This window comes from Myotis daubentonii, chromosome 18 (genome assembly GCF_963259705.1).
Source record: "Myotis daubentonii chromosome 18, mMyoDau2.1, whole genome shotgun sequence".
NCBI lineage: Eukaryota > Metazoa > Chordata > Mammalia > Chiroptera > Vespertilionidae > Myotis > Myotis daubentonii.
In genome coordinates, this window is record NC_081857.1 from 30,833,810 (window position 1) to 30,844,598 (window position 10,789).

The 10,789-nt window shown below is 45.1% G+C and overlaps 1 protein-coding gene across 1 annotated transcript; it reads right to left on the minus strand.

Annotated features, from left to right (window-relative positions):
• Nucleotides 1-664: 664 nt before the first annotated feature.
• ENSA (endosulfine alpha) lies at nucleotides 665-10,305 on the minus strand. The gene is made up of 4 exons (XM_059674588.1): nucleotides 10,105-10,305; nucleotides 8,272-8,397; nucleotides 6,844-7,010; nucleotides 665-4,100 (listed from the first exon to the last, which is right to left on the minus strand). The coding sequence occupies exons 1-4, from the start codon at nucleotides 10,159-10,161 to the stop codon at nucleotides 4,085-4,087; spliced, it is 366 nt and encodes a 121-aa protein (XP_059530571.1). The 5' UTR covers nucleotides 10,162-10,305; the 3' UTR covers nucleotides 665-4,084.
• Nucleotides 10,306-10,789: the final 484 nt, after the last annotated feature.

Genomic DNA, 10,789 nt, shown 5'->3' on the forward strand with positions numbered 1-10,789 from the left:
TCTCCACCAGAGTATAATCTCCTTGAAAGAAGCATCCACATATCACACATCTTATATTTTAGCACAGTGCCTGGCAAATTATGGGAACTTATTCAATGATAATTGAATTAGACCATTTAAGTACTACCCATCTTTCAAGGCCAGTTCAATTTCCATTTCCTCCACTAATATTTACCTAATGATTCCAGCCCTCTGGATTTTACCTTCTCAAAAATATTTTTACCACTGTTTGAAAAATCGCATGCTATCTTGTGTTATATTTAGAAGTGTTGTCTCAATACTGCCTCAGTTTCCTCCAGGACATACACCATTTCTTACATTGTTTACCTGCCCAGTAACAGCTAATATTTCCAATTGCAGAGTGAGTGTTCAACAATTACTTTTTTAAAAAATATGTTTTTTTATTGATTTTTAGAGAGACAGAAAGGGAGAGGGAGAAATATCAATGTGAGAGAGAGAAAACATCGATAGGCTGCCTCCCGTACACACCCCGACCAGGGACTGAACCGCAACCTGGGCATGTGACCTGACTGGGAATAGAACCGTGACCTTTTGGTTCACCGGATGACACTCAACAAACTGAACCAAACTAGCAGGGCAACAATTATTTTGAATTAAAATATTTCTGCCCAAGCATGGGAGGCCTCACCTTATCTTTTATTTATTTATTTATTTTTTGAGAGTACATTTATTAAAGCTGGGGACAGTGAAACAAGGGCTTAGGATTGAAAAAGCAACAGGAGAGAGCCAAGGTGGGGCTGCTGTTGGCTTCATGAAAAGTCAGAGAAAAGGGGGCCTTGGAGACAGGCTCAGGGTTTTAGCTTGGGACGAACTGGCGCTGCCCATTGCTTCCCTGGTTGCAAGTCTTGTGAGGACTCTTAGTGTGCAGGTGAGAAAAGTAAAGAAGGGCAGGTGTGCTCCTGAGAGGGAGGGCACGCCTCTCCTTATCTTTTATTAGTCATCTGCCCCTAAGAAAATTCAGCAAACAACACATCTTGACTCTCCTTCCCTTCGCTTTTTTTTTTTTTTTTTTGGTGCTTTTGACTGGAATTGAATTCTACCTTCGGTCCACAGGCCAATGCTCTATCCACTGAACCAAACCAGTTAGGGCTCCCTTAGCTCTTGAATGCTGCTTGGAACTACATTAATTTGCTTTTATTTGTATGCCACTGTCATGTCTTAGCTTCCCAAGGAAGAAATCTTCCCTTTCCTTGCTAACTTCCCTCAAGACCCAGCAGAGGGCGCTATACACACAAGGGCTGTTTGTGTGGGTGCCACTGGCTCACTACAGATATCCTCAAAGGCAACTCTAAGTAATTTTTCTTTTGCCTGTATTGTCTATGCTCAGGCCACATCAGCTTAAAATAAATGCCACTGGACAATAATAATGGTGACGTCATCTCTGACACCCTGTATATCAGATGGCCAAGCTGCTTGTCAGCACAATCATCACTCAACCACATCGGAGCAGTAGATCCACAATTTGGAATAAAGATTTTAAAAAATACCTAACTGAAACACTGGCAGGATCAGCTATTTGAAGCACTGCAGAATCGGTCTGCCTTGGCTGCCTAGCTCTATAGTAAGAGAGTGAAAAACAAGAGATGGCAAGTTTTAAACTGAAATAGAGATAGTCACAAACATTTCTTGGCACCCCAGGATTCCTAAAACTACAGCTTAAAACTAAGGACAGGGAAGCCAGAAATAATGGAAAAATCATATAGAAGCCTAGATATTAACTTGAGGTCTTCAGTAAAACTAGCTTGCCACTTTACAAGTAACCTATACCTCAATTTTCTGAACTGTATTAAAATAAAACTGCACTAACTGAATGACCCCACTCAGCCCCCCTGACCTCATTCCCCAGCTGTGTCTACCTGGCAAACACAAACCAGGGACAACATGCCCCAGAAGTCAGAGGATTGGTTTAGGATATACAGTGTGGGGCAAAAGTAGGTTTACAGTTCCTATGGGAAATAAAACAACAATAATATAAGAATAAGCTGTTTTAAGTATTCACAACTGTAAACCTACTTTTGCCACACCCTGTGTATATATCCTAGCTTTTGAAGTACATGAACTTTTTCATATACGTTCTTCCAGCTAGACAATAATTCCCACAATGGCAGGGAATACTTTTTAAAAAAATAAATCCTCCCCCAAGATATGTTTTATTGATTTTAGAAAGAGAGAGAGAGAGAAAGAAAGCATCGATGTGAGAAACATCGATTAGTTGCCTCCTGTACATGCTCCAACGGAGGATCAAACTTGCAACCTAGGTATGTGCCCTGACTGGGAATCAAACCCTCAACCTTTTGGTGTATGGTATGACACTCCAACCAATGGAGCCACCTGGCCACGGCATGTCTTTCTTTCACCGAGCTCCATTCTACCTGGCTCACTCAGTGTCTAGTGTGCTGTTCAGAAATGCCATGGTTAGGAGGCATCACAGTCCCCTGGCTAAATTTAGAGAGAGCAAGTCAGGAATACCTTAATTGAAAACTTTAGAAAGATTCTCATTAAGGAGAATGAGTTAGATACCAAGAACAACATTTCTTCTCCAGTTTAGAAGTACCCCTCTCCCTCAATAAAATGGAGGTTTCTCTAAAATATCTGTCGCCTGGACCTTGTTTATCTTCCTTGATGCACACTCATTTGAAAAGCCATTCACATTTGGGAAAATAGCATGATAATCTCTCCTCATCAAAGTTGGGCAAAATGGGCGAGTGGTTTCAGTTGACCACATGTGAATGTCTGGTGAGGCCAGGAGAGACAGGGCTGAGTATGTTTCTACTTTGGTAACGTTTCTTCTGTATGTCACATTCACAGGTCTTTTACCTTCTGTCAGTGGCAGGATTTGAGATTGTTTTGACAAGGAGAGAAGTCACTGTGCCTCCTGCTGGCCACAAGCAGAGAGGCTCGAGTTCCTTTTGGCTTGTTACTAGAGGTCCATTTCTCCTTCACAAACATGAGAATTGTGAACGAGTACACGACTGAAAAGGAAGAGTGGGCTTCCTTTTATGCTTAGTGTGGACTAAGCTTTAGGTGTGAATAAATCGTTTAAGATCAAACACTCTCAAATTCTTCATTTTGTGAGCCCAAACCTGAGGTTGATGCATCTGTATTAGGTACTGGAACAAAGGGATGGACAGGGGTCAGGAAAAACCCTGGTCTGTAAGCCAACATCCTTGTTCCCTCTCCCTAAGTGATGGAGTGTAGAGCCCAACCACATCCTATATTAAGAGCCCCTGTTCCTTAAAAAACTTAGGGCCATACACCAGCTTCTCCCCTGAATGGTGTCTGTCTTTTCTTCCCTTTCCCCAAACCCCAATAAAACACACCAACTGCTTCAGAGTATTTATGGGTGGGTTTTTTTTTCATGGGTCTTTTTTTTTTAAAATTTCAAATACTGAAAAAGTCCCCTGGGCTCTGTGGGGCTCCCCATGCTCATGGCCCTCTTTCCCCATACTGACTGCCCTTCTCCCCACAGTACATCTGTTTCAAGGATATTTAAAAAAATGAACAATTAACATTAATTGCATTCTCAGCTTGCTCTGCAGAACCAGAGGAGCTGTCTGCATCTGTCATATTTAGATGGACAGTTTCTTTTATCTGACACGTCCCCAGCCATGTCTAAGCAAACGTTGCATTTTTCTACAAAGTTAAATTGGAACCCCATGTCTTTAGTTTACTCCACTTCCTTCCCCTCACATCCACCTCACACCAGCCACAGGGTTAAGAAGGATAGTCAGGAATGTTATCAACTCCAAGCCCTAATTCATATTCCCCTAAATCTCCCACCCACCCTCTCAAACAACTCCCCAGCCCCACCCCACTCCCCAGGATTTCACTGAGATTTCTCCCAATGGTTATTTGGAAGAAAGGTAAAACAAAAAAGGTTCAAGGTCTTGGTGCTCAGCCCAAGGGGCTCCATGCGCTGGGACACCGACGGGCAGGGGCTTCTGCCTCTCCAGCCCGTGCCCGAGCCACCTCCTGAGCCCTCTGCAAATGCAGGGAGGGGCAGGAGCCAGCACAGGACCCAGGGGGGGCAGCGTCTCAGGATCTGGCGGAGCCCCGGGCAGCATCATTCAACTTGGCCACTGCGGATGAACATAGAAGAAGAAAAAGAAAACACTGTCAAGTAATAAGGGAAAAATACCTAAATTCCATCCCAGTCTCTATTCCATGACTCTTCTATACTTAACAATCATTAGGCTACCTAGCATATCCCTCAATCCTATCCATAGAAAATTATTGAGAGAAAGAGAGAGAATGAATGAATTTGAGTCTTATCCACAAAACAAAATGTTCTCTGCCTTTTTAAAAGATATCCATAAAAACAAAGACAGAAAAGCAATTCGTTAGACAAGATCAAAACAACTGGAGGCTCATAGGGGTGGTAGCTGCCTCCTGGCTTGGAGCAGCGCAATTTCATACGCAAAGCACAGTCACTTAGAGCAGCAGAGACTGACTGTGGGCACACAGTGATGAGGTGGTGACTGGGTGGAGGCCAGGGCCAGACAACACACAGGTTGTTTTGAGTGGATTTAATAATCTAGGTTTAATCAAAGCAACTGGGATTTGGATTTTTCTTTGCCATGGACTTATGTACTTCATGCTGTGGAAACATGTGGTGAACACAGAATGTAGCTTGAGTCTTAAACTAGAATATGACCAGATGAAGAGAGAGAGAGACCAACAGTTTTCTGATCTCCCTATTTCTTCTATTCCTTCCTAATACCAGACTCATTGTGACCTCAGTTTTGAGTATTCAAATTGACCAATAGAGAAAGTGGCTCAGACAGAAACGAAAAAAGTACAAAATTCGAGAAAATCAGAGATGAAGAAAACGTACAAAATTATATATATATTTATATATATAATAACATGACATATCTATGTACAACATGGCTGGGACAGTTGAGGAAACTATACAAGGATGTTCGGCATTTTCCCCTTCCCACGTGGATTTTAGACTAAGGAAGACAGCATGAGGAAATGGAGCAAGAAACACAGAAATCATATACAATTACAAGTGACAGTCGAGGAGTCTGGGGGCCAAGGAATTCAGGGGTCCTGCTCTCTCCATTCCTCCCTCACCAACTTTTTCCTATCCAATCTGAATGACAGCCTGAAAAGTGGGTGGCTGGTCAGGAGAGAAGTCTATACGCATCCCATCCCCGCACATGCACCCCATCAAGTTCATCAGACGTTCTCATTGGGCCAAATGTTTGGCCTGTCAGGATTTGTGAGAGGGCAAGAGAGGATTACAAACCTTGCTCTCTTCAATAGTTAGTTCTCACCCTGACCCTCTCTATCGTAACTAGCAGGTTGCATTCAGGAAGATTCAGGCCAAGCTACTGATAACTAGACTGAGGATGCTGGCCAACTGCAAGCCCTTCCTCCACACATTCATGAACCAGCACTGCTGCTTCTCATCAAACAGGTGCTGGGTTACTGAGCTCTAGGAAGGCAGAGATTTCTGTGTTCCTTTTCGCTCCTTAACCACCTTCCCCAGCGTTCTCCAATTTGAATTCTCTCCGAAGAACCTGCTACTCCAGCCCTGCTGTAGTACTAAGCCCTAGAGGCTAGCTCAGTGCATCCCCTTTCTTCTTGTCTCCCTAACAATACACCTGGCATCCGATTACATCAGATGGGCCTCCATAGTGCAAGACTGAGCATGTTTCCTCAGGCCCACAGCTCAGCTGCCAGAGCAGCCTTTTTAGCAGCAGAGTTGCAGACTGCAGGCTAGAAAAGTGGGTTGGGCAGAGGCAGGAGCTTCCGTGGCTAGCTGCTTGGAACTTTTTTTCAACCCCATCACCATGATATGTATGAGGTCCTCTTGCCTGAATTCACACCCGCCCCCCGCCCCAATCTCTACTTCCTCTCTCCCCATGTAGTCTTCAAATGGTTCCCCTGTGTAGGCAAATCACTGATGCGCCTGCCTCATTAGTTTTACAAAGAATAGCAGCGTTTTCCAACTGGCAGTTACAGAATTCTAAAGTCAGAATCAATTTTATCCATACTCAAACTATTTTACAGATGACAACATAAATCCTGAGAGGCTAAATGACTTGAGCAAGGTTACATATCACTTCTACATGGAACTAGACCCAAACCCAGATATCTTGACTCTTAAACCAGTGCTCCTTCTGCTATCTCACAATGCTTTCAAAAGCAACATGCTGGGAGAAAGAAAGAAAGAGAGAAAGAGAGAGAGAGCTAGAGAGAGCGCCCATTTTATGCAATGTTTTCCAATCTTTACATTAAAAGCCAGGGCAAACTGTAAGAGACACTGACTAAGGGAGGTTAGGTGGGCACTGTAGTTTTAGGCAAGCAAATCAGTTTTTCTTTTTTGAGGATTCTCTAAATCTGCCATAATGGAAACATGAAGCAATAGCAGCCTAAGACAAAACACTTAGAAGCACAGAGAAAAGATCTCATTCAATCTACCTTTCCCAATAATGTCAGGTTAGCCTTGAATGTTAAAACCTGCCACATTATTCTCAAGGCTTGGCCTAACCAATTCTGAGATTCTCTCTTCCGAAAAAGAAATCACGTCTCCCCAGTTTCTTGTACAGAAGAAAAAAAGTTTGCAGTATTACTCAATCCTAGTCTCCTACTTCTGGGCTATAGTGAGGGTGTGGGAATACCAATTTAACCAAAGAAATGAACTCAGAGCCCCTGCTCCACACACACCCCTTCTCAGCAGCCCCCAGCTGAATCGCAGTCACTGCTGGCTAGCAAGCTGAGAAGTTCTCTAACTAGATGCCCATTCCATTCCTGCCTATGATATATAAAAGTCCAGTGGGTGAGGAAGGGGAAAAGAGGGGCCCAGGTTACCCCGCAAGCTTGCTGGTGACGAGCGAGGACTTTCTCTGGGGCAGATCCTGTGGGGTAGGGATGTGGTCACCAGTCACCAGGTTCTTGTCTGGTCCTGCACTTGGCAGCTGCTTATTCTTCATCTTGGCTTTGGCCATGTTGTAGTCTCCTGAGTCAAAGTACTTTTGCTAAGAGACAAGAGGGAGGTTTAGGTGAGTGAGGAGCCCTGGCCATCCTCAAAAACAAGGAGATCCACATCCATTACAAATCTTCATCCACTCTCAGATCTTTCAAGTCTTTCATGATTAATCTCATGCATACACACCTTAGCATTAATTACATGCACTTGTATCTGCTCCCCAAATGTATGTCAGCAATTTCTCAGCTAGAGTATAGATTTTTGGAGTTAAGAAATAGCCTCTACATCCTTTGTAGCCACATCATTTGTAGCCTCATCAGCAGAAGATGGTTCAACAAAATGATTGACTTTATACATAAAGGCTTACTGAGGACCTATTAGTCACCAACAGATTTGGTGCGGGGGAGACAGATATAAAGAAGGGGTAATCTGGGGCTACCCTAGCAAACAGCAGATCAACCTCCAGCCAACAACCTCAAACTGGAAAAGGGTTTTCTCAGACCATGAATAGAAACCAGGCTTGTCCCTGAGGATGATGTACTTTTCCTCTGACTCCCACTCCCTCCACAGGTTCCATGGTTGTGAAAGCCTGCCCATGCCTGTCTTGCCTACAGCAAGGTAAACTGCAAATCAGCATCACACATCACCTGTGGCGAAGACTCAACAACTGGGATTCTTCACGGGTCTATTTCACTCTCCATTTCATCCACAGAGGAATACACTCTGGCTTAATGATTCCCAATCCCTCAGTAGATTTAGCCACCTCTGGGGACTGAGAAACCTGATCAGGGGCTAGATGGCTATGAAGGTAGATTCTCCCTTGGTAAATAGAACCTCTTTGGACAGAAAGGAGTAAATGGCTTGTGCTAACTTCAAGGGTCTGAATAAATCCATTCATTTTAAGTTCAGGAAATCTGTAGGACAGATGGTTTGATCTTTTTCTGAAATGATGCACCTACAACCTTTAGCTCTAATTCTAAAGAATGCAGTCCTAAAATTCCCACCATCCAAATAGGCAAATGCCTAGTGCAGCCAGTGTTCCAGTCTCTAACAACCTTCCTTTATCCCCCAAATCTCCCATAGCCAAATGCCCCTACATAAAGCCTTAATATCCTATGTGGGAAGCCAGATGATAAACTGATACCATGTCAGAGATTTACAACAATTTGCTTTGCTCATTATAAGTTTCTAATTCCTTTCCACTGCTGCCCAACAAACAAAACTTCCAGGTCAGCATTCAGTAGAACCTCTATAGAGCTCATCCCCTTTGGCTCCAAAGAAGAGGCTAAGAGACTGTGTCCCCTACATACCCCTTTCTGGAGTCTCTTCATGAGGAAGTCGGAGCCTCCAGGCTTTTGTCCTAGGCTTGGATATTTGGCCTTTAGCTTTGCCTCCTCAGCTCTCTCAGGGAGAATACCTTCTTTCTCCTGCGTGTCCTGGAAGGAACAAATGGGCAGATAAAATTAAAGACTGAGAAGCAACTGCTTCTAATATTTGATAACCTGTATGCTATTTTTTTTCCTGAAGATCCACTTACTTGTAAACATGCTATTTCCACTCTACTCTCAAATAAAGCTAGACCTTTGTTCAAATTCCTAAAGCCCAAGAACACTGTATTGTGAGAAGAAAAGACAAGGTGCTTCTCACACTCTACCCAGGGAACCACCTCGGTGACCTGTGAGTACTGGGTTAAAGGTAATGCCTAGTTAATCACAGAGCAAGCCATAGCTCACTCAGCACAGAAGCTAGGAAAGACAAAGAGAGAAAGAACCAGCCAAGGCTTTTTGGTGATACATGATGAGTAGGAAAGTACCCTGGCTGCTGACTAACTCACAGTACAGGTCAAATGGGAAAGCAAACGGGATAGATAATTCTGCTGAAATGCTCCCTCCCTATTTAGAATCGAAGATAGTCATCTGAGAAGTCTCTCTGTGGAGGAGGCTAGAGCTACACAGCCTTCTCCAAAAATCTCCACCTTAGTAATGGGAGGACATTGCTTCAGCATTTCCATAAACATGTGGCAGGGAGGTGGTAGGTAAACAGAGATGAAAATGACCCTATTTTTAATCTCGGGAAAATTAAGATACAGTAGGTCCACTAGCATTTTACCCAGTTTTTGCCAAAAAGTAAACACCAACCCTCATGGGGCTAGTGATGGCAGTTTGGGGAACATGGCAAGAGCTCGACTGGCTTGCAGTGGCTCTCACTGTCTACGCTCCTGGCTTTTTGTGGGCCCCGCTGCCCTTTTCTTTGGTAACTTTTAAAAATAATCTAAAGCCACTCTTGGCTCTTCTTGGTGGGATTATATTACCTCTCCTTGGTATTCCGGCACAGGTATAACAACAGGTGCATGTCATGAGTCTCTGAACCCAGTACGAAATGTTGTAAGTCAAATACAACCCCCAAGCAGAGGTCTAATTGGCGTGTTTTCATCACAGAATTGCGGGTGAACTAAGTCTCGCTGCCTTGGAAGTCTGGGGGAAATAGGGTGATAGAGTGGCGTCTTTCTTGTCACGACTCTCCTGGTGTCTTTTCTAAATTTAACCTCGATGATTCTGTATGGGACTTCAGTCCTCTTCAATCTTGTTCCGTCCTCACGGAAGATGGGCAACAGACCATCCCCAATCGTCAAAATAGGTTATCTTGATAAAATTGCCGCCTTTAACCATGGTAAGAATTACTCTTCTCCCTTCCCCCAATGCTGGTCCTTTTTTTAAACGTCTTTACCTCAACCTGTAGCTTCCGAAGGATTTGGGATGCAGGCCCCAGCCTGGTAGTCGTGTTATTTACCCCTAATAACCAAAAATACACATCACATCCAGGGACCACCAGCCCCCTTTCATTCACCCAGTCTTTCCAAACACCCGCCCCGCGCCCAAGCTCGGCCAATTATAGCACAGCTTGAAGGAGCTGAGCGGTAGGCTTCTTGGCCAATGAGGAAGGGTAAGGCACTGACTGACAATCGACCCAACCAATCAGCGCCAAAGCAGCAAGTCGCGTTGACGCTCACTCGGCGTGACGCAAGAAGTGGCCAACCCCTGCAGAGCCTGAGATCAGGGCGACCAATCCGCACCGGTGGGAGACCGTCTCCCGCCCCCTCACTGTCGCCCCCGGCTCGCTCGCCCGCACCCCCTCCATTTCACCTGCTTCTCCTCGCCGGTCTCCTCCGCAGGGTTCTCCTCTTCTTGTTTCTGAGACATGGCGGGACCGGGACTGTGGAATGTAAGGGGCCCGGGAAGTCAAACGGAGAAGGGAAGGGGGAGGGGAAATGGGGACAACCTGCGCTGCTCCTTCGGCTCCTGTCACTAGGGTTGCTCAGTTAAAATGGCGGCCCTTGCCTGTGACGTTGCGACCGCCCCTGCCTATGGGAACCAATAGGAGTGAGGTAGATGGGGCAATGACGTAACGATTTACCAATAGTCGCAGGCTAAGGGTGGGGTCTATGGAGGCGACGGGCAAGCTGGAACACCAATCCGGAGCCACAAGGACCAATTGGGAGCCCGTGGGGAAAGGTAGGGGGCGGTGCTGCTCGGTTTGGCAGATTTGTTCCTTTGGTGGCACCGGCTGCCTTCTGCTCCACGGCCCCTCTCCCGGGAACCTTGGCTGAACTTAAAACGGGAGAGCGGAAGGATGTAAACCTTTATTTCCAGGTGGAGAGGAGTAAGCTTTGCTCAGTGTTGGCAGAAAGTCATCGAGCTCCAGAAAACAATTGGGAGGTCAGAGTGGACTTGGAAGTGGAACTCAGCACGATTCCGATGTGTCACTTGGTGTGGACCCGAGAGAGAGACCGAGTTCCCAGTCCGAGTCTTTTGCTGAACACAAATGACT

Bases quoted from the DNA above. Each gene is read 5' to 3' on its own strand.
- ENSA (XM_059674588.1), bottom strand. From the start codon at position 10,161: ATGTCTCAGAAACAAGAAGAGGAGAACCCTGCGGAGGAGACCGGCGAG. The intron at 8,398-10,104 runs GTGAAATGGAGG...TGTTCCTTCCAG, and splicing joins AGACCGGCGAGGAGAAGCAG to GACACGCAGGAGAAAGAAGG. The intron at 7,011-8,271 runs GTATGTAGGGGA...CTTGTCTCTTAG, and splicing joins TGAAGAGACTCCAGAAAGGG to CAAAAGTACTTTGACTCAGG.